Genomic DNA, 26,267 nt, shown 5'->3' with positions numbered 1-26,267 from the left:
TCGAAAAAGTAAATTATAGTAGGTGATTGAGCTCGCAACAGTCTAGGTTATATATTTGAAAACTCTGATCGTGTTTCACGTCTAAATTTTACCAGATTGACTGAAATAAACAGGTCTCTTTATAAAGTCATTCTAATGTTTCCTTAACAATTATGAATAAGTTTGGTTTCTCGAGTAATTCTATAGTATTTTTAAATTTAGATTAAATTATATATTTGGGGTATACTGTGACTTTGGAAACAAAACCTTGTTTTCAATGGGAATGTGAATATTTTCTCTTAAGACTGAATATTTTTATGTAGATAGTTTTTGTAAATGTTAAAAAGTAATTAGAGTCGTGGCTGACCCGACCATTTGAAGAAATCAGATATATAATAACACAGGCTATTTATTGAAAAAACATTTACGCTTCACTGGATCATAACACAAAAACAAAGCAACGCCATATCAATAAAGAAATAAAATCGAATAAAAAAATCTTGAAATAAATATTAAGGTATTTCTATTTAACAATGTATAGTTTATAATCATCAACCTTTCCACAAATCTACAATTAAGAACATTACAAGTCAATTGTATTTTACGTAAAGAAACAAAAAATACTCATTTAGGCCAGTTTGTGGTATTGTTCAAGTCTATTTTTGATTAGCTTTAATGTCGTAAGAAACACAGAGTAGGACTTTTATGATTGCCAATAGATAAGTGATTATTTTTATACAGCATTAAGTAAATATTTATATATTCAGTTGGTTGGAATTTATATTGAGAATAATCCATATTTATATTACATTATTATGAAATAATGAATTCAAATGTTCAACACCTACATCCATTTCATGTACAAACTAAAAAAAATAATGAAAGATTCAGTGTTTCCATTTAGTCATTCCAATATGATTAATAAAATAAAAATTTATACTAGAAACTAATTGGTTAATAAACTTATAAAGATTTTCAATGCCACAATTTATTGTCTTTTTTGGTCGAACCCTTATACTCTACCCTTGTATCTTTAATTATTAATCTGATATTTGAAATTTTGTGTTTCTAATTTTTAAATTTAAACGTCAACTAGGGTTTATGGCTTGTAATTTTACATAATTTGCTATTTATAACATTTATTGTTCGAGATATCATTATTTTTCTAAAATATTCGGAAGTATTACCTGAACAAATTGATTCTTAAGATTTCGTTTATTGTCACAAACTGGTCTAAATTTTACAAGGCTCCGTGGTATATAAATAAAACAAATTACATAAAAGTACAACTAAGCTAAACAATAAACAATGTCAATCAACAACTGTACACCTATACAGTATGTTCCAAATAAACACATATTGGAAAACTTAGCAAATATTTTTCCAGTATCAATATATTCATCTGTATTTTAAAATTAAATTTCGAACATTGACTTTGTTTTCTAAAAATATTGATATAAATAAACATGTAAACAAAAAATGTAAAGGCTATAGAAAATAATAACAGTAGATTTAAACAGCAGCTAGTGAATGTCAACATTTGAAAACAATCATAATAAAGAAATAAATGGAACATATAAATGGACGAATAAATTTTCTAGAACTTTGGAATATCAATGTACAAACTTTAATACTTAATTACAATCTACCAGTGTAAATTTCAAAAGAACGTATTGAAACCGAACACTTTTTGAAAACCTATTTATTATTTTTAAATGAATCTAGATGATTTGTGCAATCAAGTGGATATCTGAATCATATTTATATCCAAATGTTTTTTTTTTGCTTTTAAACACAATAGGTACAAATCTTGAAGATTTGAGAAAAAAATAATGTAATTTTGTGATGAAATTATAGGTGAAATACTGAAAAATGTAAATATCGTTGTTGATAATGTTTTTCAAGTTGATTTATTGGTTACATTTTTTCTAACTAATATTTTCAATTCAATTGATTATCACTTAAAAATTCTCATTTTGTTTTTAATTGAAGTATACTTAAACATCCAATTGAACAATAAAGTTTGTTATAATTTGTTGCCACGTTGAGTTGAAATTCATTTTGATATATTGGAATAAAATTGTTTATGTTTTTAAATTGATATTTTTTTGTTCCACAAAATATTTTCCAATATGATGATTTATATATAAAGGGTTTAGAAGCAAATATGATTAAGTAACATTTTCGGCGAAATGTCCTAAGTACAAATTTCTATTCACAGTGTTCAGTAGTTCCGTTTCTGTATAAAGAAAATGCATATTTTATTTGGTAGTGATAACGCCTAAGCAGAACCAATAGGTATTATGTTAAGATCATTTACAAATCGTATTCGAAAACATAAGTGCTTCAAGTTTTATTTCAAGTATTTAACTTTTTGTATATGAATGACTCATGTCCTCTAGATCAGCCAATTTATTGAAATGAGTGCATAATTTTCCACAAGAATATTTTTTATTGTTAAGGTTATGTTGTTGTTTTACTAGAAAAATGGAATATTGCGTTATTTTAGAGTCAAGAGGCAGACTGTGGAATAAAGTATACCGAACGAAAGTTACTCTAAAAATTCAGTGGATGCAGGAAATCGTAGTGAAATTGACTCCAAGAATTCAGTGCATGAAAAATATTCATGGTCAGAATTTCATTGAAGATGTTTTAAAACTAAAAATGTGTGGTATATTAAATTAAAATATTAAAATGAAAACATTGGAAAAACTATGTAAAGGAAGAAAGGTGAAGAGTATACCAGTAGGAGAAAAGTTGGAAGGAAAAAACAATGTTCAAGAATTTAATTATAGCTGTCCATACGAATTTTCTAAATTCATAGAATAAGAAAGAAAGCATTTAGTTTGTGAATTATAGTTTTTTCAAACAAAACTTCAAAGAATATAGCTGACTAATATACAGCACAAAGATTAGGCTACTTGACCATCGAATATGTAAATTATTTTTTAAAAAGCAATTGATGTAACAGATGGTCATTTTAAGGAAATCTGCATTAAAATTGACAATCATGACTTTGGATAACAAGATAAAAGGTGTGAGTTATTCCCAAAGAATAAATATCAAAAGTCGAAAACAAAACGTGATAGATCATTGAGGCTTTTGCGCGATACAAAAGCCATTACTCATACAATCAGAACCCAAACACAAGATACTTTTCTTACGACTCAAACATTCGCAAAACGTATATCTATGAAGGGATGAAGAGTCATCTGCCATCTAATGAAGAAAAGAAAAAGTATGTACGAATTGCATAAGGTAAAAAAGCAGCAGCATAAAACATTATCAATTTTTCTTTTGACAACAAAGTTTACTATTTAAGGCAATTATGTGCTTTGATCTTTGTTCTGGAATATCCAACATTTACATCTGATATAAGTGATGTCTGAAGAGGTTCTCAAGAAATCGGGTTGTGTTTGTGCTGCTTAAGTTGTTGGTACTGATTTTAATATTATAATATTTCTTATAAATTTTGTATTTTACAAAATAAAAATTGCAAAAATTTCAAAAACAGCTTATAACTACAAACAATTACAACTATAGTGAAGAGGAAAATATATAAGCTGTAAGTGTTAGAATTAAAAAAGACCAATGAATAAATTCAACATTTGATTAAAAAAGATAGATCAAAAATCGTTCCTATTCATCTAAAATATCCAATACATTAGATTAGTTAGAACATACCGTTAGCGCACGCGCACATACATTTCATGTCACTCTACGTAAAATCACAGTAAACAAAAGTAAAATAGTTTGTATAATATAATAATATATATTATTTTTATGCCGTAGCTTGTATGGAAAATAACACATTTACAATGTACACCTCTGTTTGTGTAAGAACTATGCATTTTGTATATAATATATATACAATAAATTTGCTATCTATTTACAATTCTATTTAGTTGTTATAGTAAGGTCCATAAGGAGCATAATGTATGTTGAACCCTGGATTCTTGTATTGTAGACAGACACTCTCATCAATCAAATTTGGAATCGACTCAAACGAATTTGTAAAAACATGTCTATACCTTCAGTAGAGCCAAATACATAACACTAAAATAGATAGCACTTTATATGAAAATTTATTGGATAAAGATTGATACGAGGATTTTTATAGTAAAACAAAATGAATTATACAAAATATCAAACAAAACATCGAAAGATTAGAAAGAGACTATGATGAACAATCAAATTAGAATAGGTTGTAGACTTAAAAAAAAGAATGGAAAAAAGACCAAACCACAAAGCAAACACCTTAAGGTATGAAAAAATCGGCTTCAAGTATTTTTGTAGAGAAAAATAAATATAGTTGAATTTGTTATTCATCTAAAAGTTTCTATATTTATAATAACTTACTCCATTTCCAAACAAAATATTGAGTTTTATTTAAATAATCAAATTTGAAATAAAAAAGAACTTCCTTCAATAAATAGATGATTAGCTATTCTACATAAAATTATTAATAATTTATATATATATACATTATGTAAAGTTTTTCAAAATCCCTGCAAATGAATGTCTGTCCATAATTTTAAAACACTACATTGTCCTTACAGACCTAACTAAAGTTGCATATCACAATCTGTACAGCTTTAGAGGTAAGGAGAAAAATTTTACTCGTCAGACTCCTCCTCGCTACTGTAACTGTCGTCCTCATCTTGGGTCTCTGACGAAGATGACGTCACGGATGATGACGACGACGATGATGCCAGATCGCACAAATAAGGGCGGTAAATGGGGTACTGGTATACATTTGCTTCTTGTTGCTGATGCTGCTGTAACTGTTGTTGGAGATTTAGGTGACTGCTTTCCCAGCAGTCGCTCCCATACTGTCACTTCACCTCTTTTTTACGCTTATTTTCAACATCAGAAACTATAAAAAAAATAATGCATTTACTAAATAAATGTACTCTGGATAAATTATATATTATATGACAAATTTATATTATTGCATTCGTTTGAAAAATTAGCTAAATATCAATGGGAATTGATTAAAATGGAAGAATTCAATGTGCAGTACATTAAATGTATATACATCTCTACAAGGTCACACCCAAAGCCTCTTAATTTTTATGTCATATGAAATGTTTATTATGTGACGTTTCTCATATCAAATCTTGTCAACATAACTGTGAAATGTCGGTGAAATATTAAAATACTTCTAACCATCATATATTTACACTTTTTAATAATAGTTATCCCATGTCATTGCTTCTTCACTTATTGTATCAGAAATTGTTAAATTGGAAGGGGAAGACCCATACTACGGCTTCCTGGATCACCAGATTTATATCCTTGTGATTCTTATAAAAATATTATTCTTACTTAGAGGACTATAAAAAGTATTAGAGTTCCGACCGTAAAATTAATATTCCGGTGAACGTTTTAAACGAGCGCTTGCAACAATGATTTCTTCTTATTTCCGCCCAAAGAAGCGGTTGATAGTTTTCAATTGTCTATCTTAAAAGTTAAGTAGCAATCCTCGTACTTGGAGAAAAATTGAGTTGATACATGCGACGTAGTTAAATGTGCTAATTTGAGGATTCTAAAAATTATGTTTTACATCTTCTTTGTTGAAGGAAAAAACTAGTAATTATTCATCAAACTGCTAGTAAAGATGCATTGCTTTCATCTACTAAAAACATTTCCCAATCCTGTGCTATTTTCTATGAAGACATGAACACGGCATTATTTGAAAAATGCTTCACTGAGAAGTTCCTACCAAACATTCCGCCAAATACAGTCATTGTATTCGATAACGTATTCTATCATTTAGGAATAGTAAACAAAATTCCTAATATCAGTTTAAAAAGATTTTGAAATTTCTGAAAATTAAAAACGTAAATAATCCTGATAGGATTTCCATAAAATAAGAGTGTTATTGAAAGCATCTGCAAGACTACCAGGATCTATCTTATTAAAATTGCCCCCGTATCATTGTACGTTCAAAAATAGTTTGAAGTACAATAAAAGTGAAAGTACGCAAATATAATAGTTTACCTAATTTAAGTCCGGCAATGGTTAAAACATACGTCGAGATAAATGACGAAAGAAAATGAATATTCTATTTTAGAACCTGTAACGCCAATAATAATTAATCTTGACAAAGAATCTTGCTTATCAGATTAATACACTGGCAATTTTTTTTTCTAATAAATGACACAACTTATTTCTATAGAACCCAAAACAAAAACCCAATTGGCTCCTTTAAGTCCATAATAATTTGAACAGTTTAGAGAATAAAAAACTTCCAAATAGTTTTAACACAAAGAACGAAAGCTACAAATCAATATCAACCTTGAATTTTCCTCTAAAGCTTACCTATTCCGCCAATTACATACTCTAATTAGTCCAAGTCTAAACGGTGAGATCATCATTCGGCTCAAAGCTAGCCAGTGATAGTGTTGGTATCTACAGTATTCTTGAGTGTAAGCATATTTTATTTTAATCGTTATTTTTTAATTTCACAACTTACATTTTCTCTGTGAAATTCCAAAGAGTAGGCAGAATAGGCCTTGGAATCAACCAAAAGGGATTATTTGTTGCATGGATTACACAAATTGAAAATTAGATTACTTAGAACAATGAATGAGTAACCAACATACTCGTGATAATTACTTCAACGTGGAAGTATATATTCTTGGTGTCTAACTGTCTTGATTTCAGGTTCTTCTGATTAAAAATTAAATTTCAAAACAAGTAAAAAATTTACGTTTGAACCTATTTCAGTCTTTACTGCTGTACCAAAAAATTATACTATTCCATATCTTATTTCACGAATCAGGAAGGAAATTATATGAATTCTAAATCGCACGTGGCCTTAAGAACGTGAACTCATTTTTAGTAGTTCCTGGTAATATTCTTTCCACGTTTGTATGATTTTTTCAATATTCCTCCATTCTTATTCTCAACAAAATATGTGACCTGCTGTTTTTGTGTTTTGAATCTGAGTTTTTGATTTGCTTTAAATCTTCTATTTTTTCTCAAAATTTTTGCCATTCTTCTTTCTTTGATATATATATATATATATATATATATATATATATATATATATATATATATATATATATATATATATATATATATATATATATATATATATATATATATATGTTTTACGAGTTTTCGAATACTTATGTATTCATCATCTGGGAAATAATTAATTAAATATTAATCAATATTTCTATCAACGTCAATTTGAATATTGAATTCTATGAGTTTAAAAAAATTTTTACAAGCTCTAATAATATTAAACATCACCGGTAATCTTAATTAATTATTTCTCAGACAATGAATAAATAAGTATTCGAAAGCACAGAAAATATATTGAAGTTAGTCCGCTTTGGTGTTTCCTTGCCACGTTCCCAATAAACGCAATAAAACAAACCCCAATAAAATATAAACGCATATAAATGTTCTTGATTTTAGCAAAGCAAAGATTTTTTTTAACAAGAATACCAGCAAAAATAATGACTAGAGTAATAGAAAAAGAATAAGAAATAAGGTCGAAGGCACTTTAGAGAACTCTCCTCAATGGGGCTTTAGTGGAAAGAAACTATTGAGATAAAAGGGAAATGGGAAGGAATAAAAGAGTAAATTACAGATAGGAAGGCATGGGAAGAAAAGTATATGCCATGAACACAGTCATCCATGGTTATCTGGGTTAGGATTAAATAAAGAAGAAAACAACAAAGGAAAATTATTTTTTGTGATTAGAACAGATTTTTATTTTGATATTCATGTTGTAGATAATAATCCATTGATTAATATAATTATGCAAGTTGTCAATATCAAATCATATTTTGATAAAGAGTGAAATAGGTCAAAACGTCAATGTTTTGAAATATAATTTTCAATCCAAAGCGACTTAAAATCAAGATAATTCAGCACCTCATTATAAGAGGGTAAAATTAGCTACCCTTACTTTATTTATTATCAAATATTTTTTTTGAGATTTAGTTTTATAACATAAAAATATTATTCAAAACGACCATTTATTTGGTACCATTTATAAGCTTGAAGTTTTAGAGTTTTTTCTGTATTTTATGAAGGACACAATTGCTATGGTGACCACTATTCCATGATTGGATTGTAATTGAAACAAAAATTACCCAGGATATTTTTGTTTATTATATTTTTTGATTCTAAGTAAAAATTTATGATTAAGAAGTATTTTGTAATAAATAGGGATTTTAATATTCATATTCTTTAAAACTTAATCTAAAACAAAGATGGGATAATAGATGAGGGTTGCTAATTTCACCCCCCTTCACCCAGTTACAATAAATGAAATATATTTTAAGGTAGAGATTTAACTGAAATAGAAATTTATTCCTTACCAGCACTCCTCGTTTTTCTCCTTAAAGCATCCGTTTCAGATGATACTTTAATGTTATCGCCTTTGCTTCTAGTATTTTGCGCAGGCATATTGCTTCTTACCGACCTTCTGGTAGTAACTACCATCGCACTGGCTTTTGTCGATGTCACCATCGTCGTCGTATTATTATTAGCAACAGTCCCCGGCCCCAATTTGGTGATTTTTGAATTTTTCGCTATTAAGTTCATATTAGCCATTTGAGTATTTACAGTTAACGATGATTTTCGCATTTTTTCTGTTAATGGCTCATCACTATCTGAACTCTCCTCTTGTACTTTTATCTTCTTTACATTATTTACTTTTGCAGTCTCGTTTTGACGCAAAGGTTTCGTCTACAAATAAATAAAGAGTTTTTTGAATATTTGAAGCATATTTAGTAAAATACGATTTTGGCAATATACCTAAAATCAAAATTTGTTACGAAATTACAATAGTACTATTTATTTGAAAATAAAGTAGAAACTGATATTGTAGGAAAGATATTAAACAAATGTATAATAAAGGGTTTAAACATAAAGTATAAACAAGGATGAAATAGCGTGTGTGTATCAATTCACGCTTGTCAGAGTTTGGTCATGTTTTGCATCTTATTTCTGATTTTATTTTGGAGCTATATTTCACTGAGTTTAAGAGATAGCTCATATATAGCATGGATAGGATCTAAAAAAGCTTGTTAAAGATAAATAATTTTGCTCCAAGTGAGGGTTGTTAAGTACCCCAATCATTACTTGGATTTTGATCTCTTCAGGGGAATTTTGGACAATTTTTAGAGCGCACTCATATCATCATGGTTATACATCAAGCTTCAAATCATGAAGACTTCGAATAAATTATACATTATCATCAGTGGATAGTGCATGAAAAGGGAAAATAAAGAATTTTTAAATTCTTATAACTAATGAGACCACTTTGAGAAATAATGAAAACGTTGATTTGCATAATATGTGTTATATAGTTTGTCAATATTGCGCAAAATCTAACATCAACGCTATTGAAGTCTCAATGTGGAATTGGAACTGTAAGTCTCTATTTAATTAATTACAGAGTTCTTTGGTTTTCTTGTAAACTGTTTGCCTGTTTTATGAGATTACTTTTGCAATTACGACAATGCACTCAATTTTGAGGATTTTTCATTTTATATTATAAAAAAAATGCTCTCCATCAGCAACACAAGTATTACACCTATAACAGGTAAGATGGGTTTTACTCATGATGTAAAGACTACAAGGTGTGCTATTGCGCACCAGCTGGGAAGCAGCCAATGAGAATTCGCTCCCAAAACGACGCGCCAATTTAAGAGTGAATTCTCATTGGCTCTTGACGAGATGTGCAGAACGAGTCGAAAATGAGCCCTCTGGAAGAGCACACCTTGTAGTCTTTTCATCATGGGTTTAATGCAACAATTAATGCTTTTTCTAACGAGACTAAGTTTATTTAAATCAGTTAAGTTGTTTAGAAGCTATAGCAGTTTATTTGAAAAAAATATTGAATTATTTCTTTATTTCAATAGATATAACTTGACAAACAAAAATTACTTAACTGAAGTTTAGTTTTTTTAAATAGCTTATATTTTTAGCTAACGTTTAAGAAGGCGGTAACGCTATTTAACGATCATCATGGAAATCTGAAATTTTCATGGTCTTCTTTAGGTACTGTATTTATGAGAAGTCTTCTTCCATCAACACAACAGTTGTAACACACTCTTTGGGGGCAAGATTACGACTTAGGAGAACTTTAGCGTCCATTTAAAGTTTTCATCAATTTACAGAGGTAGGGTACATTAACAAAATAACTTTAAAATAAAATTTCCCGTCATGAAACTTCACTGAAATAACATTATTTCAGATTAAATCTTATGCTGCATTAAACGTAAGCCAGTAAAAGGAACCTAATGTTCTTTCATTAAAAATTTCAACTAAATAGCAAAATATAAGTTAATTTGCTGGGCAATGTTCAAATCATTATAATTTTTCGAAGTTTGTTAGTTTTAAATGTTTGAGCATAACATTTTGGTCATGAAATAAAGGCGACAAGATATCTGAGAAAATTGTTTCATTCATGTTATGGAATAAATGTTGGATTTGTTTATTTATTATGCTAATACTGTTTGTCAAACATTTTGAACCAAGTAACTACTCCCAATAACAGCGAATTTCTCAGTTTTGCCAATGTCTCCTCTAATATTTGTTAGAAGATAATCAAGAATACGGGAGGTTTATGATTCACAGTTGTATTTTATTCCACAATGCTGTGTTTTAGTGTTGTCATAAAAATGGTAACAAAGCCTACAGACAACACAGGATAACCTCAATAATTATTAGGTGATGCCAATGAAATAAGCATTCCTTTAATTGTTCCTTAAAAAGTTGATAACAGAAGTTATAAACATAAATATAGATTCCCGTCATTATAAGACATGATAAATGGATTAACAAAGTCCAAACCATGAATTTTTAAATAATATCAATTATATTACATCTCTATGTCAATATTATTATGCATTATTTTCAATATCCATGAGCTACATCATCCAGCAACCAGCTACCACTTGGTAGTTGGACTAAATTTGTAAAAATACAACTGAAAAGTATCATAATCATGTATTGACTACCATGTCATATATCACAAAGTTTGAGATGATTATTAAATTCCAATAGATTTTTAATAATAAAAGTTAACTTACCACCGAGTCAGTCATTTGGCCAGCATTAGTATTATTCATTCCACTAACTGTTTTCCGTGACTTCTTTTTTATATCTTCCAAACTCTGATTTGAACTATCAGATTCGTTCCTTTTCCTTTTGGTATTTGGTACTATACGCGATGTAGTATTTTTAGACACAGGTGAATTTAATTCAGGACTATTGAGTTTAGAGAGCGCCCTCGTTCGCACCGAAGATCGTGTGGCAGGACTCGGAGAACTAGGTGTTTGATGATCATTGGGGATTTCTATAAGTAGCTGTTCCAAGAGGCTCTTACTTTGTTTACCATTACCAGGTACAGTACTGGTAGTAGAGCAAGAGTTACTATCTTCATCAGAAATTGTAGGACTTTCTGATCCAGCACGAGATTTCTCGGGATTTGAATAAGTGTACAAAGCAGGTGTTACTCGTACAGGGAGTGGCTCCAAGTCATCTTCATCTTTTTTTACCTGAAAATGTGATCGATGTTAAATATAATAATTTGATTAAAAGAAAAATGGTGGGATTAAGGAGTTTCAGTTTTTTGATTTTAAATAAATGATGTGATTAATAATTGAAGTTTCTTTAAAACTGACTCAATAATAAGCAAATATGTAATATAAAGAACTAAAATAAATATATAAATAGCTAAAAGCACAATTAAAGTAACTGAGACAAATTACAAAAACTTAAGATATTTCTAATTTACAGGGTCTGTAATAATAATCACTATCGAAAATAAAATATTGTAATATATTCGATAAAGAGGTGATGGAGTCTACATGTATGAATAAGATATCAACACGGCTTTCTCAGGAGCGATGTCACATTATTTTAATTTGAACATATTTAGATTTCGTGTCCGTGCGAAGCCAAGCCGGAGCATTTTTGTTTTTAGTATGATATAAAAAAGAAAAGAAAACATTTCTTTTTATAATTAAACTTTTTCGTCATTAAAATAAAGTAAATATCAGTGTAATGGACTGTAAATAACAATGCTTTGTTCAAGTTAATTTCAATTATATCAATAATCAAGAGCATTATGCTTATACTGTTTTTTCAAATATCGACTCTACAAAGTAGATTACTGCTACGAAGCAGTAGATTAATCACATTAAATTCTAAATTAACCTACCTTAAGAGGTATAAGATTTCCATCAACTTGCTGTTTGTTGTTTGGAGGTGATGGTGAGTCTAAATCAGCAGCAAGTGTCATTACAGTTCCCTGTTTGAGACTATCTTGCAGAGCACAAGTAAGTTCGCAACATTTTTTCGCTGCTAGATCTTGATGGCATTTGTTTTCATTAACATCATCAACATGTCTCGTATCAGTTCCACCATCTGCGAGATTAAAAATCAATATTTAATTGTGACAAAAAAACCAAAGTGTACACTTTTTAATGTATATTACTATTACTATATTACTTTTTCATCTTCGAGAACTGAAATTATAGTACAACAAAGTACAATGTAAAATGTGTATAAAAGTATAACAATATTAAAAATTACTCACAATAATTAATTGAGGATTGTGGTATCATGAATTTTAAATTCTATGAATTTGATAGTTTTTTTAAAAGAAACATCAAAATTCAAGAAAACTCACTTCTCAATTAATAAATGTAATTAATTTTCAATATTGTTATACTTTTACACATATTTTTTCATTGTACTTTGACAATAACTTTAGTTCTCGATAATGAATACATGTGTATTAGAAAGCTTGGAATATGCAATCTATCTATATCTATCATGCAATAGAGGGGAATGACAATTTGAAATAAATTGCCTAGCTTAAAGCTTGGAAGATATATATTGAATTGAATCTTAAAATTCAAAAATCTATTATATTTAGAGACCAATAAGGGGTTTCAAAAGTCAGATTCTATCTATTTCCTAAACTAGTTAACAGAGATTACTTGTTTGCCTAGATGGCAAACTATTCCAGTACGGAATTAAAAATTCATGACCACTTATGAAAGACCCCTGAAATGACCTTATGAATTATTTGAATGACAATTCCAAAACTTCAGATTCTAGTTAAACAAGAAATGTAGTCTAAGCTGATTGAAGCAACTATTGCTCAAAATATCTAAAATTAAGTGCATACCTTTCATAAAAAGTTTTATTTTGTCTAGTCCTTTAAAAGTTTCCCCATTTCTCATCTAGTGACTTTTTATAAATAATCTATGATTTTTGTTTTATTGGGAAGACCAATTTCATTCATAATGAGACTCACCTTCTAATCTATCACTGTCTCCATTCAATCCCTCCATCTTGGCGAGTTGCGCCTCAATGTCCAGCATGTTAGGCACTTGTGTCTTTGGAGGTAAAATGTCGGCATGTGGACTTTGACTCGCTTGATTGGGGGATTTTTCACTGAGGGCATCCATACTTTCAATCCCACTATCTTCACCTTGATTACCTCCTGAGGTTGGTGACCTATTGCCTCCTACAACGCTCGTCACGACCGGTTTATCAGGTAAATCAACAGATTTTCTATTAGGTGTATTGCATTTATCTGGTTCGGGCGATTTTTCTTTCAAAGGAGCAGTATCAGGTATAACTTTGGCTACCTAAAAAATATAATCTTTAGCATTTGTCAAGAGAAGTATTGAAAAGAAAACTAGATCTCTTTAATATATTAGAAAACTACAGTAGGTTAGAATCAGTTGATATAATCTTAATTATTTGTAAACTGCGAATTTTCTAGGATATACAAGCTATAGTTCATTCATAAACTGGCTTGAAAATAAATCAAGCAATTGACCAAATTCCATAAGCATACTTAATATAAGTTTAAGAATGAATCATTCCAATTGAAAATATGTACCTTATGAAGATCTGCAAATGTAATGTTAAAAACATTCATTTCATTCTTAGCCAACGGACTCTGACCACCCTAATAATTCCATTTTTAACTTTTAAAAAATAGACGACCCTAACCTCGTTCAGATATCTATGACGAAATATTCAGCCGCATTAATGAATAAATTATAGTAAACTTTTGCTTAATTCTGTACCCAAATAGTCTATATTACACATCATCTGAACCTAATTAAAAATTAGATACTTGTTTTTCATAAACAAAAATATTAACATTTAGGTTTTCAATAAAACTATTCTAGATAAACTTTCGTTGGGAGTGATATATTTATTCCTGAAAAATTCTTTAAATTTGAAATTGTTATAAAAATAAGATGCTTTTGTAATTCGACTTTTTTGTCATGTAGGTGTATATTTCCAAATGTATCTAAAACAATCATCCATTTTGAATAGTTATGGTTTTTAAAAATATAATGGTTCGACTTTTTGATGACACTTGGGAATTGAACAATAGATACAAAATTGTAGAAGAAATAAAAGTATCTCAATAACTGATGAACTGATTTTTAATTATGTCAGCTATTATTTAAAGAGTGGTGAAACATTAATCATTGTTATATAATACAATCACTAAATTTCTCCACAGCATAGCATGTACAAACAGAACCGTTTTCTACATATAGTTTTAACATGAATGGAAAATTCTTCCTAATTTTTTTAAAATCAGATTTTTTCTGCGGCATTGAGAACATAACTTGAAAGTTTTGAAGCAAAGAGTACTGTTAAAAACTGAATTTGAAAATAATAGACAAAAACTTACTTCTGGTGTATCTATTCTAATAGGATCTGTACTAAGATGGTTGACAATTTCAGTTCGATGAGGTGGCCTAGGGATACCCCTTTCTCCAGTTCCCTCAAGTAATCCTTGTTTGAATTTTGCCTCCATATTCATTTCTCCAGCAGTAGGTAAAGTTACTGACTTTGTCTGCAACTTTTCACCAAAACTCTTGTTGAAAATCTTGTTATTTTTAATTGTATCTCGCTTAAATACATCTTTGAATTTTACTTTGTCTTTTCTCAGTTTTTGTGGCAATCCTGTGATAGTTCCAACGTTTGTGGAACCTAAAACTGGTTGGTCATCTTCTGGTTGCTCAGACTGGCTTAACCTTCGCTTCTTGTCATCGGGTATGGCGTTGCCGTCAAGAAATTTCTTGGATTTTACTAATTCTGAGTCACTACCTCGCCGTTCTTTCTGTTTTTCTTTGTAATGGTTATGTATCACAAATTTTGACTTCAGATCACTATCCTGGGACAGACTAGCAATTAAATCCTACAATAAATGTAATTTGTTAAGTATAAAATTGAAGTTAAGATAGTATTATTCTTCCCAAAATGGGAGCTATATAAAAAAATAAAAGTGATTAGCTAATTGTGACTTTTGGTTCTGAAAGCCACAGATATTGAAAATGATTTTGCCACATTTTTTCCTTTTTTGTAAAGAAAAATTATTTTCGAATATTAAATTCTCTATTTAATTAAAGAGGCCTTGTTGGCCATATCATGTACAAATTTAGTTTTCTTTCTTATAAACATAAAGCAAATAAGTATGAATTCGTAAATAAAAACTCAATTGAAACTTCTAATAACACATCACCATAAAATTTATTTTAATTACTTGTTAGAAACAACTTATAAATTAGAAAATTTTTTTAATTTACTTTATCTTTTTTTGTTATATGTACTTCAAATAACACCTCACCTTATGTTCGTTATTAGCTTTCAGTTTTTTCATTTTTTTCTGTTCTATTGTAGCAAGCCTTGCTTTAATTTCAGCACTAATAATTGAAGAAGGTACATCCATCATCAATGAATTGATATTTCCAATATCCTCTGAGGAATTCATAACACTATTTCCTTCAGTGGTTTTCAATTTGATGTGATCCTGATTTTTTCTAACCTGTAATGGCAACTATAATTGCATACAATCTGGACAGTCTAATTTAAAACAGATCAAAACAAATTAAACATGGGTATAAATTTAAATTTGTATGTAAATAAAGACATCTTTAATGACACGTTTATAGATTTATAAAAGACAGTAATATACCAATATCAATACTATGGGAAGCTCTTGAGAATACCAAAATTAAGCATATCACAAAGGCCATCAAGAATTTATATTATGATATGAATTCTACAGTAAAAATCGAAAATAAAGTATCAGAATCCATCAGTCATCAAAGGCGCGAGACAAGGGTGCTACATCTCCTCAACACTTTTTAAAATATATGTTTCAAAAATTCTAACAACTTGGAGGAAGAAATGCAAAGAAATGAGTATCCAACACGACGATGACACTAGTTTACAGTTTATCAGGTAATATGTGCAAACGACAAAGATGACTTAGAACACATGGCATGCAAACTAAAAGAAGAATTTGAAAAATGGGGACTGCAGATGAACTTAGAAGAAAAGACACGATACTTGTGTATAAGAGAGGATACAATCGACATACACCTAGAAAAAAATGAAATTGTAGCGAGATGTGAGAACTATAAATATCTAGGAGTTATTTTTGACAAAGAAGGGACAGATCATACAGAAATAAAATAAACAGAGCCAGAACAGTATCTAAATCATTAAATGGAATACTGAATTAGGAAAAAAGAGAATCTACAATTCAATTATTAGGAGTATAAGGATCGGAAATGTGGAGAATGAAAGAGCAACTAAAGAAAAAAATAAGTCATGGAAAAGGAAGCGTTAAGAAGAGCAAATAGAATGTCAAAATTAGGGGAAGAAAGATCGCCAACAAAGTAATGTGTGGATCCCACAGGAGACCGGAAAAAGAGGAAGACTAAGATTATCACAGATGCATGGAATAAGAAAAAAAAATGTACTAAATCTGAAAGATAACTGCAGCGATAGGAAAGAATGGCAATTAGGCATTGGACAACGTCGTAGGACGTTTTGAACCCAATATATATGTATGTAAATAATTACATTTGAGTACAGATTACTAGTTTGTATGTTTCAATAGTTTTTGCAGAAGACATCTACCTAAAATGAATCATTAAAGTGAAATATAAGAGATTCCATTATTCTGAATATAAAGATAAGAATTTGATATAGAAGACAAAATTGATATGAATGTAAATCAATTTTCAAAAAAATTGAGAAAGGGACGAGTCAAAAAATACATGACAAAATATTGAGCCTTTGTGCATATCACCCATAATGATCAGATACTTATATTCTAGGCTATTTCATATTTTGGATAATAGGATAGATTAGCAATACAAAATAGCTACAAACTGTACACAACAAAACCAGAAGAAACCTAAGCACACAGAGCAAAGAAACTAGAAGAAAAAATTGCATATGAATTTTACTATTGTTACAAAACTCTGCAGAAGTAAACAGCAAAAAATGAATAAATAAATAAACATTATTCTGAAAGATATTGAAAACAAAGTAAAATTTGGAATTTAGGGAGTCGTATATTTTTTAACTTTTATGTTACCCATTCATCTTCATTATTTTTATGTTCATTGTCTAATTTTTTCTGGGGTTTATGTGCTTCTATTATTTGATACTTTTATTCCCATACTTCATTTTGTTTATACATTTCTTCTATGTGAATATGGGAAATGAGGATATTTTTAATGTATTAAGATTATTGTTGCTTTATGCACAAAACTATAACATCTATAGCATTTCACAGCAAAATCTATGCAGTATCAAAATAAGAATATTATCTATTAATTAAAAAAGTAAATTTTCAAAAATTGATTGTTAATACAGGTTAATTTCAAGTTTTAGGTACTACACATGAAATTTCAGTGTATAACGATCTTTAGGAGGGAAACTCAGAAGTTGTAAATTGGGTATTAAAAATAATAAGAAACTTTAACAAAAAACTTTTTGATAAACTGAACATTTTAATTATATTAACAAATTCAAATATTCTATAATATGTAATAATATTATTGACAATTAAATAACTATACTTACTTTTAACTTCAGAGGAGTACCATCAGGATTTACTTTATTTTTATTTTTTATTACAGCGGAATTCCTCCCTTTCAGTGATATATGAAGTGGAGGTACTCGAAGCTCTTCAGCTGCTGTTATCAACGATGACGATGCTTTTTTAGGTTGTTGGTTAACAAAACTAACATCCACCTTATATGCCTGATTTATAGGCTCTGATTTCTCCAGCTTTAATCTGTAAAAAATAATTTAATTTTATAAAATTATCGGGATTATATTTATGGTGGACTCTGGATAATGAGGGGCAAAGTATACTTTTGATGTAAAAGATATCCATGTAACAAGAGTGTCATTTCACATAAATTATCTAAAATATTTACTGATAGATGTACATAACATAAAAGAAAGATTTTATCTGAGCATACATAAGCGGACATTTTGTCGTCTTAAAAAGAAAAGATAAAGTTTGGGCTTGGGAATATTGTACCCAAAACAGTGAAAATATTGAAAGCATTGGCAGGAGTCCTCACTCAACATTTAGAATATTTTCGACTGAATAATACCACATAAATCTGTAAGCTCTCAGTTAAATCCTTGATTAAAACTTATATAAAATAATAAATACAAAGTAGGAAAAAAAGTATAAAGAAATTCACAGACACAATACAAATCTTTAGAAATTATAAAGTTTCACTCACCTTAACTTTATTTTCTCAGGTTTTAAAGCAGGTGAATCTCTACCCCTATCCCTCGGTTTTGAATTTTTCAACCTTACAGATTTTGATGTAGTATCACTGGAACGCGTTTCGCTATCACTCTGATCGGTAGTCGTATCGGGTCTAGTGGTCGAACAAGTATCTTCGTCAGACAAGTTAGCCGGTGAAGGCAATCCTGTGAAAACGTCTTTCAACTCTTCAGTATCACTTTCTCCACTTGACTGTGGTTCCAATTCTCCCGTCAGAGGATTGATGAGAAATTTCCGGTTATCATTTAACTGTAAGTCATCAGTTGTAGATATAATATTTGAATGAACGGCAAGAAAATCCTCTGGTAAATCAGGTAGAGGGCTATGTGTGAGTTCTCGTTCGAGACTCGGTAACAGTTCGTCCAAATCATCTGGTTTTAGATCTGTTAACGTTGGAGTTAAATCAAGTAATGAGTTACTGTTATTTACAAGAGAATCCCATGGTCTAGATATAGCTACAGAGTATGGTGGAGGTGAAGGCATATTTCTTAAACTGATATTATTGAAACTATGACTGGAACTTGGCAAATCTAATGCATTTGCTACGGGAGAAGCTACAGAGGCAGGTTGTGATAATGAACTGATTACATTTTGAGGAAAATTCTTTTTTATTTGTTGAGATAAGTAAATAGGTGGTGTACTTAATTTCAAATGAGTATTGTTAACAGGCTGATGTATCATATTTGAAAGAGTACTTCTTTGAGGAGTAGTTTTTGTCATTGGCATATTTGTGACTGAAGAAGGCGATTTTACAAAATTTGAAGAGGTAACCATTTTGTGAGTTAATTGATGTTTAACTGTTGATACGATATTTGGTTGAGATAAGGAATTAACAATATTACTAGAAACTGAATTTTTAAGTTGTTGTGATGGAACTGTGAGCTGTTGATACATATTATGTTGTAGAGGCACAGTTGCTGATTGTGTTCCATGAGATACAGAAGTGTTTTGGGTTAGCGAACTATTTGGTAAAGATGAAGATATGGTATTTATGTGGTGATGCCCAGTAACAGGACTCTGCTTGATCTGAAACAATTAAAAAGTCACAACTCGAAACATCGTAAAAATATACAAACAATAAATTTATATCCATTTTATCAATTATAACAAAATTATCACAGTAAATTGTGTAATAATGATGAAAAATTTGTACTGACATATGCTACAACTAAACAGTATGTCAAATATCATAATTAATATGAATAGACAAATAAAACAAATACACTTAAAAATTTGCGATTACTTGTTTCAAATGTTTAATATAATTGCTCAAGTTATTTTCGATTGTGCAAATCACTTCTCTAGAATGATAAAGTGTGAAAACTTACCATTGTAGATGACAATGTCCTGTGGTATTGAGGAGGCGGGGGCGTCTTATTTACCATATCTGTTGTACTCGTCATTATGGTGCTATTTTGCCTAATGGAAGTATTTGTTGATAAGGCGCTTGGTGATATTGAACTATTAACTAGCACATTAGCCTGAGTAGTATTTGTCAACAAAGAATTAGAGGGTGAAGAAGAAATGGTGCTGTTGCTAGATTTAATTGGGAAGTTTGATGTCCCCGAATTTGTTGTAGTAGTTGATACATCAGATGATGAAACCATAGTCCTGACAGGCATTGATTTTTGAATGCATGCGCCAGAGTTGGAGGATTCCTTTGCTCCATCATTTTGTAAAAGATTAACAAGAAGAGGGCTTGATATTGTTACGGGAGGATGTTTTGCAGGATATGGAGGTGGTAATGAGTTAAATGGAGTCTCTCGATTACTATGGATTGCCTGTAACAACAGAATATAGAAAAGTAATTATAAATAAAGCAGTTTGAAGTAATAATTGAGGCTAATTTAAATTATAATCATATGGGAAAACTAGAAAGGTGAGAAAAATTATATTTCAATATACAATTTTAGTTTGTATCTATAGAAACTATGAAAATATTATGATAAACGCCAAATTAGAACAGAAACACCAAAATATTATATATATATATATATATATATATATATATATATATATATATATATATATATAAAATTAGCGCATATAAAATTTTGACAATAGGAAATAAACATGTGTTTTTTTCAATATTTTTAATTCACTTTTTACATAACTATAACTATATAAAAAATATATATTCTGCCAAAAAACTGAAAATAATTTTTAAAATACTATTAAAAGTATTGGTTAAATTTAGTATGTTTTGAACACAGTTATTTTTTGTAGGCTATTTTTTTACTTCAAGTGTGACAGTTAATTTATTCAGATTTGAGGTTGTAATATCGATAAAAGCCATGGAAAAAGTAGAAAAACCCTTTTATAGGTATTAGAAGGACACCAGATAGTGTTTTTCCAAGTTCCAAGACATGCGGAAACAAGAATGCAATGGTATAAAATTATGAGAAAAGATGAAGTATCTTCCAAAATCATGTTTGCATTATCATCTTATTGTTAGTATTGTTATTTCTTAATGGCAACCTAACCTAATTATCAAAAGTAATCAAAGCTTCATTTAAAGAACCATATATAGGTAGGTTTCTTGAAGTACACCTTTTATTTCTCTATTTATAGAATATTAACTTATGAATTGATTTTAGGACGAGGATGACATAGACATTATATAAAATAAAAGATTGTGAAACAGAAATTAAAAAAGTTGTCTCTCATATATTCCATTGCTGAAATATGTCACCACCAAAAAGATTGGCACTGACATATGACGCTTTCCCCAAGCTTGCTGATAAAAGTGATAAAAGTGAACCCCCACATACAAGTGATTATGAAGCATTTTGCAGTATTTCTCACATTGATATTTGTAATGATTATGAAATGACACCAGTTCTTCACGAAAAAATATTGCAATGTCTTCCCCAAAACTACATTTGACATAAATTTCAAAATGAAAATTATTTCTAGGTGTCCCAGCTGATAGTTTATCTATTTATTACCATTCCACAAAAGCACTTCATAATCATCATTGAAATTTGAAATCAAATTTGAAAAACTCCAGGAACACAAAAATAAACAGATTTTTTTTCAAACACAACCAACACCCTGTTTAGACCTCAATAAATCCAGGAGTGTTGTTTGATGTTATGACCAATGAGGATGCGTTTATTAAATTTGAATTTGGCGGCTCATTTTTTTGAACTCCTTAATTGACCATTTTTGTGAATTTAAACTGCATGCATGTTTTCTTTTAAATATATGATCTTTGTACACTTAATACAGATTTTTGATATTCATGGAATAAGTAGCATAATCCAGCCACTAAATTTCTATTATTGAACTTGATTAATATGATATTCTATTAATCCTTAGACTAGGACAAATTCCTAGAGTATATATTAAATGAAGCTTAGTTTCAGTTAGAGCTTTTAAATAACAAATTTCTTTTAGTAAATACTTTAAAGTCTATTCTTAGTGTAATAAGTTGCTTAAGTTCCATTCAAAGGATTTATTACTTTTCTATTATGTCATGACACAACTGATAAACTTAATTGTACACTTAAAAAATGAATCTTTGTACTTTTGTAACTTGTTTTAAAAGACTATACAATTTAAACACCTAAATTCTAGAATTAAACAATTACCTGGTTCATGCTAGCAAAAGGAAATGGGCCAACAAATGCCTTATTACTACTAGACACATTGTTGGGGGGTGCTGTATTAGCACCTACTTTTGGTACCACTGAATCTGGGGGACACACAACATTTGGTGATTTAAATTGCACTTGTACATTGTTGCTATTAGCAGGAGATGATGTAGCATTGGTTTGTAGAAAATTACTTAGTTCAGATTCATGATGACTTGAGCTGCTACTTCCATCTGAAACAAATTTTTTGAAAAATACTTATGTTAAAATACAGGTTAAAATATAGGTTTCTAATTAATTTGAAAATCCAATATTTTTGATAAGATTACATTTTTATCCCAAAAACAGATAGATTCAGAACTTCAAATAATGTTGTGATTCGTAGAAGTTTTTTTAGGACACAATTATAAAACTTGTATTATAAGTAACCCAATAAAAAAAGGTTATTTTCTCAATAATCATTTCTATTTGTAGTTGAATTGATTTGTCTAGAAAATACTTATTTGGTAAAGAGATAAAACTCACCTTGAGATGTCCTCAAAAATATTTCTTGAGGCTCTGAACGTCCACCTGTAGCTAGCCGCAATGATACCACTTGATCCCCTTCAACTTGAACACTAAGTATTCCAAGAGCCCTGAGATGTTGAGAACCCTCATTAGCTAGTTGTCTAAGGCGTAACGCTGCTTCCCTAGGAATGGACAGCGTTACACGCACAGAGTTCCAGGGCTCCAGTTTGTGAACTTTCACTGATTCACCCAAAATGTTATTTAAACTGTCCACCAATAAATTCAACTGTGTAGGGAACCTGGGATCGGACAGGTCCCCTTCACAGGTTAAAATAGTAGATAGTTCAATTTTGCCGTCACTGTTTGCTGCCATTTAAAACTGGCATGATGAGCCACAATTGTTCTTATTTATATTCACATACTGAATGAGAGCCATCCAAAGCACATTTTAGGCGCCTAGCAAAAAGAAAACATTAGTAAATTGTTTACATAATCTTTTTATATATTATTACATGCACATTAAGCATATAGTTACTTAAAATTTAATTGCCCATGGGAAATAAGAACTTTGAATGTACAATCTTCAAAAACCTTTGCAAATGTAAATAGTTTAATGACTCAGGCTTTATAAAAGTTTTAGTACAATCTCTAAGACTTATTGAACTATGCCTTCGTACAGGTTTTAAGTTTTGAAAATATAGAATGCATTTTTTATAAGTATCTACTGTATTAGATTAAGAATGCTTCAATGTGCCTTTAAAATAATGTCAATTTTCAATATATATTATATAGTAGACAGAGATGCTATTTTCACTGAATAAAACATGCTCTATTAAAAATGCCATATTTCAATAAAAGAAAATATATCATATTTAAGAAATCTCAATTGAATAGAGTATTGTTTTTAATGAAAATAATTGGTATAGAAGAAAAGTATTCTCTAATTGTAAAACACAAATAAATATAGGTATAACAATTAAATGGAAACCTCTGTACATAATAATAATAATAATAATAAAATAAGTGCTAATAAGAACACTACTTAAAAACTATTCCAGAATATAGATTCAATCAAGTAGCTAAATTGTAAAATTTCAGGACTGATCTAATGGTGACACATACAAAATTATATTTCAGATAAACAGAAGTCAATCAACTTTAATTTCATGTCTTAAACTATGTTGGCTCTTACATGAATTATTGATGTAAAACAAAAGTCCTAATATAAGTTTCTATAGTCAAATATTTTATTATTGTAAAAGATACTTCAAATGGCATGTTTATCGTATGAAGTTCTAGTAAATTTTGGATACAATAATTATTTATTCAGGAATATTGATAATTAGCAGAAATATATTTGACTTTACCATACTGTCAAAGCTTCAATGTTTAAAAAAAGGTTCTAAAAGTTTGTTGCAACGGAAATATATTGCTTCGATGAGCAGTTTGAAATAAAATTCCCATGAAATTAACATCACATTCAATTACTTGTGATTGTGAAGTATTCAAAAAACTATTATAAGTTACAATTTTGATTTAAACTTGTTACACTCATATACTGGGAAATAGTTAGGTAATTTTTTTCTAATTTGTTTTAAATTATTTGAATTTAAATGTTATAGAAATATTGCATTCAAGATTTCTGTTTTTTATTCCTTGTAGGTGCATATAACTTTAAAGAGACAATAGTGATTTCAGTACTTTATCACTACAATAAATGTGAACAAATTTATACAAAATAGTTACTTATTCAAAAATTTCATACTATAAAATATTTTCCAGGTCCAAAGTGAGTGTTAAATTTTGACAAACAACTAATTATATTATCAAAATGCACTAAAAATGTCTAAGCAATGTACAAATGCTTAAGTGTTGATTTTAGCTTTTTTGAGCTAAAAAAAATATCATCTTTAGTAATTTGTACAAACTGACCTTTTATAGTTTCAAAGATTCAATTTTCTTAAATATACCTCAGTTACATAAGTTTAAGTTGTAGGCTGTTACAAATAACTTTTAATACATCACAATGAAATAGTTGATTTTTAGGCTTACTGTTTATAAGATTGTCAAGAACGGACATTACACTCAATTTGCATACACAAAGATAATTTATAAGAGATAATTGTAAGTTAATCTTCATGAATTGCACGTTTACTATATCAATACACATTAAATCAGTAGCTTTGATCAATTATCGAGCAGTAATATAGGAAAATAAGAAAATGGATATGATCGCAGCCATCTTGTTTCTTTGACGGGGGAGTGTTATTCCATGTGTTCCAATCGTATTTTCACAGTTCACGAATGAATTTACACATTGAAATTTTTAAAATCAAAGAAATATAGTTATATAAATTCACTATGCAGAATGTGCATACGTCCTCTCATACACAGGTGGGAATATTTAAGACGGAAATTGATTTGCTTACGGGCAAGAAACATTATATACCCCATTTTATGTGACATACTTTTGACACTCAAATGAAGAATCCAATTAAAAAGTCTTGATTAACACTTTTATAACTAAATTAGGTGGTCACTATACTGTACAATTTTATGTAAAAAGATTGTATAAGCACTCATAATCTTATTACAAATAATTAAACGCTTTCAACAATAACAACTTGACGCCATTCGTCATGCGTAAACTGAATGCGCACAAAACTAACATGAAATCGAACCATCACGGAAATCCATTTTTGACATTTAAACATTGACATCAAATGACTAGCTTAACTAGTCATTCCAAACACTCTAGAAAATTCCTCATAAAAATAATTACTATTGATTTATAAAAACAGTTACTTTTTTCTATTAAAGAAAAATTTGAAAGACAGGACGTTTGAGAAAAATGTCAAGCGGCCTATATTTTAATAGAAAGTCATTTCTGATTTCATTCGACTTAGTCAAGAGATGGCAGTAAGCTCTAACAGAGAGAGAGCAGGTACATTTTCACAATAGCGCTGAAGACTATACATGTGAACAAATAGTATGGACGATAGTGAATTGAAAAAATTTATATTTTTATAGAACTTATAAATACATTACTACTTTCGACAATTTATAACAAGTTACATTATATTACAGGTTTTGCCATGACAGGACTTCCTATTGTCATCCTTTTTTAATTACTTCTGCATGAATGGATCACCAAATGAGTATGATTACAGTAGGTGGAGCTGGTGAAAAAACCATTTTAATTAACTACAATTTGAATGCTCTTTCTGGAAAATTCTGAACTATTTTTTCAGACCTTAACGTATTTAACGCAATCGCATGTTCAACGAAATTATAATGAACACTTTTTTATTATAAAATTCACTAAAATCACGTATTTTTCAATACGTCAGATAAATAACTGAAATTTACTCTAAAATCAAATTAATAATTATAACAACATATCACATACAAGTGTCAAAAGTAAAAGGCCTAATATAGAGCCTCAAAATATGTATATTAATGTTGCAAAATATATTTATATTTATGTGAAAATTATATGTGGCTGAAGTGAGGGTTTTTAATGAAAATATAAAATAGAATATTAGGAACAAAAATACATG

The 26,267-nt window shown here is 29.3% G+C and overlaps 1 protein-coding gene across 8 annotated transcripts; it reads right to left on the bottom strand.

The window, feature by feature from the left end:
• Positions 1 to 370: 370 nt before the first annotated feature.
• On the bottom strand, positions 371 to 25,411 carry LOC130898250 (mucin-17-like). 8 transcript variants are annotated; one of them, XM_057807401.1, is made up of 13 exons: positions 24,640 to 25,411; positions 22,726 to 23,163; positions 22,198 to 22,433; positions 19,933 to 20,385; positions 18,558 to 19,630; positions 17,881 to 18,094; positions 15,626 to 15,823; positions 14,687 to 15,196; positions 13,280 to 13,616; positions 12,176 to 12,381; positions 11,043 to 11,510; positions 8,322 to 8,691; positions 371 to 4,855 (listed from the first exon to the last, which is right to left on the bottom strand). In XM_057807401.1, exons 2-13 carry the CDS (start codon positions 23,078 to 23,080, stop codon positions 4,815 to 4,817), a joined length of 4,461 nt encoding a protein of 1,486 aa, XP_057663384.1. In that variant the 5' UTR covers positions 23,081 to 23,163; positions 24,640 to 25,411; the 3' UTR covers positions 371 to 4,814. The 8 variants fall into 8 exon arrangements, with proteins under 8 accessions (XP_057663384.1, XP_057663381.1, XP_057663383.1 ...); XM_057807398.1 differs by having other exon boundaries at positions 25,176 to 25,411; XM_057807400.1 differs by having other exon boundaries at positions 25,137 to 25,402.
• Between the last annotated feature and the right edge of the window lie 856 nt (positions 25,412 to 26,267).

The sequence above is a fragment of the Diorhabda carinulata genome, chromosome 9 (genome assembly GCF_026250575.1).
Source record: "Diorhabda carinulata isolate Delta chromosome 9, icDioCari1.1, whole genome shotgun sequence".
Taxonomy (NCBI): Eukaryota; Metazoa; Arthropoda; class Insecta; order Coleoptera; family Chrysomelidae; genus Diorhabda; species Diorhabda carinulata.
The sequence above is the reverse complement of the archived record's forward strand: the minus strand, read 5'-3'. Positions and strand labels throughout refer to the sequence as shown.

What these genes read in the sequence shown, in the direction of transcription:
- LOC130898250 (XM_057807394.1), bottom strand. Translation starts at nt 23,080, where the DNA reads ATGGCAGCAAACAGTGACGGCAAAATTGAACTATCTACTATTTTAACC. An exon ending in CTTTTGCTAGCATGAACCAG is followed by an intron (nt 20,386 to 22,197) that starts GTAATTGTTTAA and finishes CTGTTGTTACAG; the next exon opens with GCAATCCATAGTAATCGAGA. An exon ending in AAGCTAATAACGAACATAAG is followed by an intron (nt 15,197 to 15,625) that starts GTGAGGTGTTAT and finishes CATTTATTGTAG; the next exon opens with GATTTAATTGCTAGTCTGTC.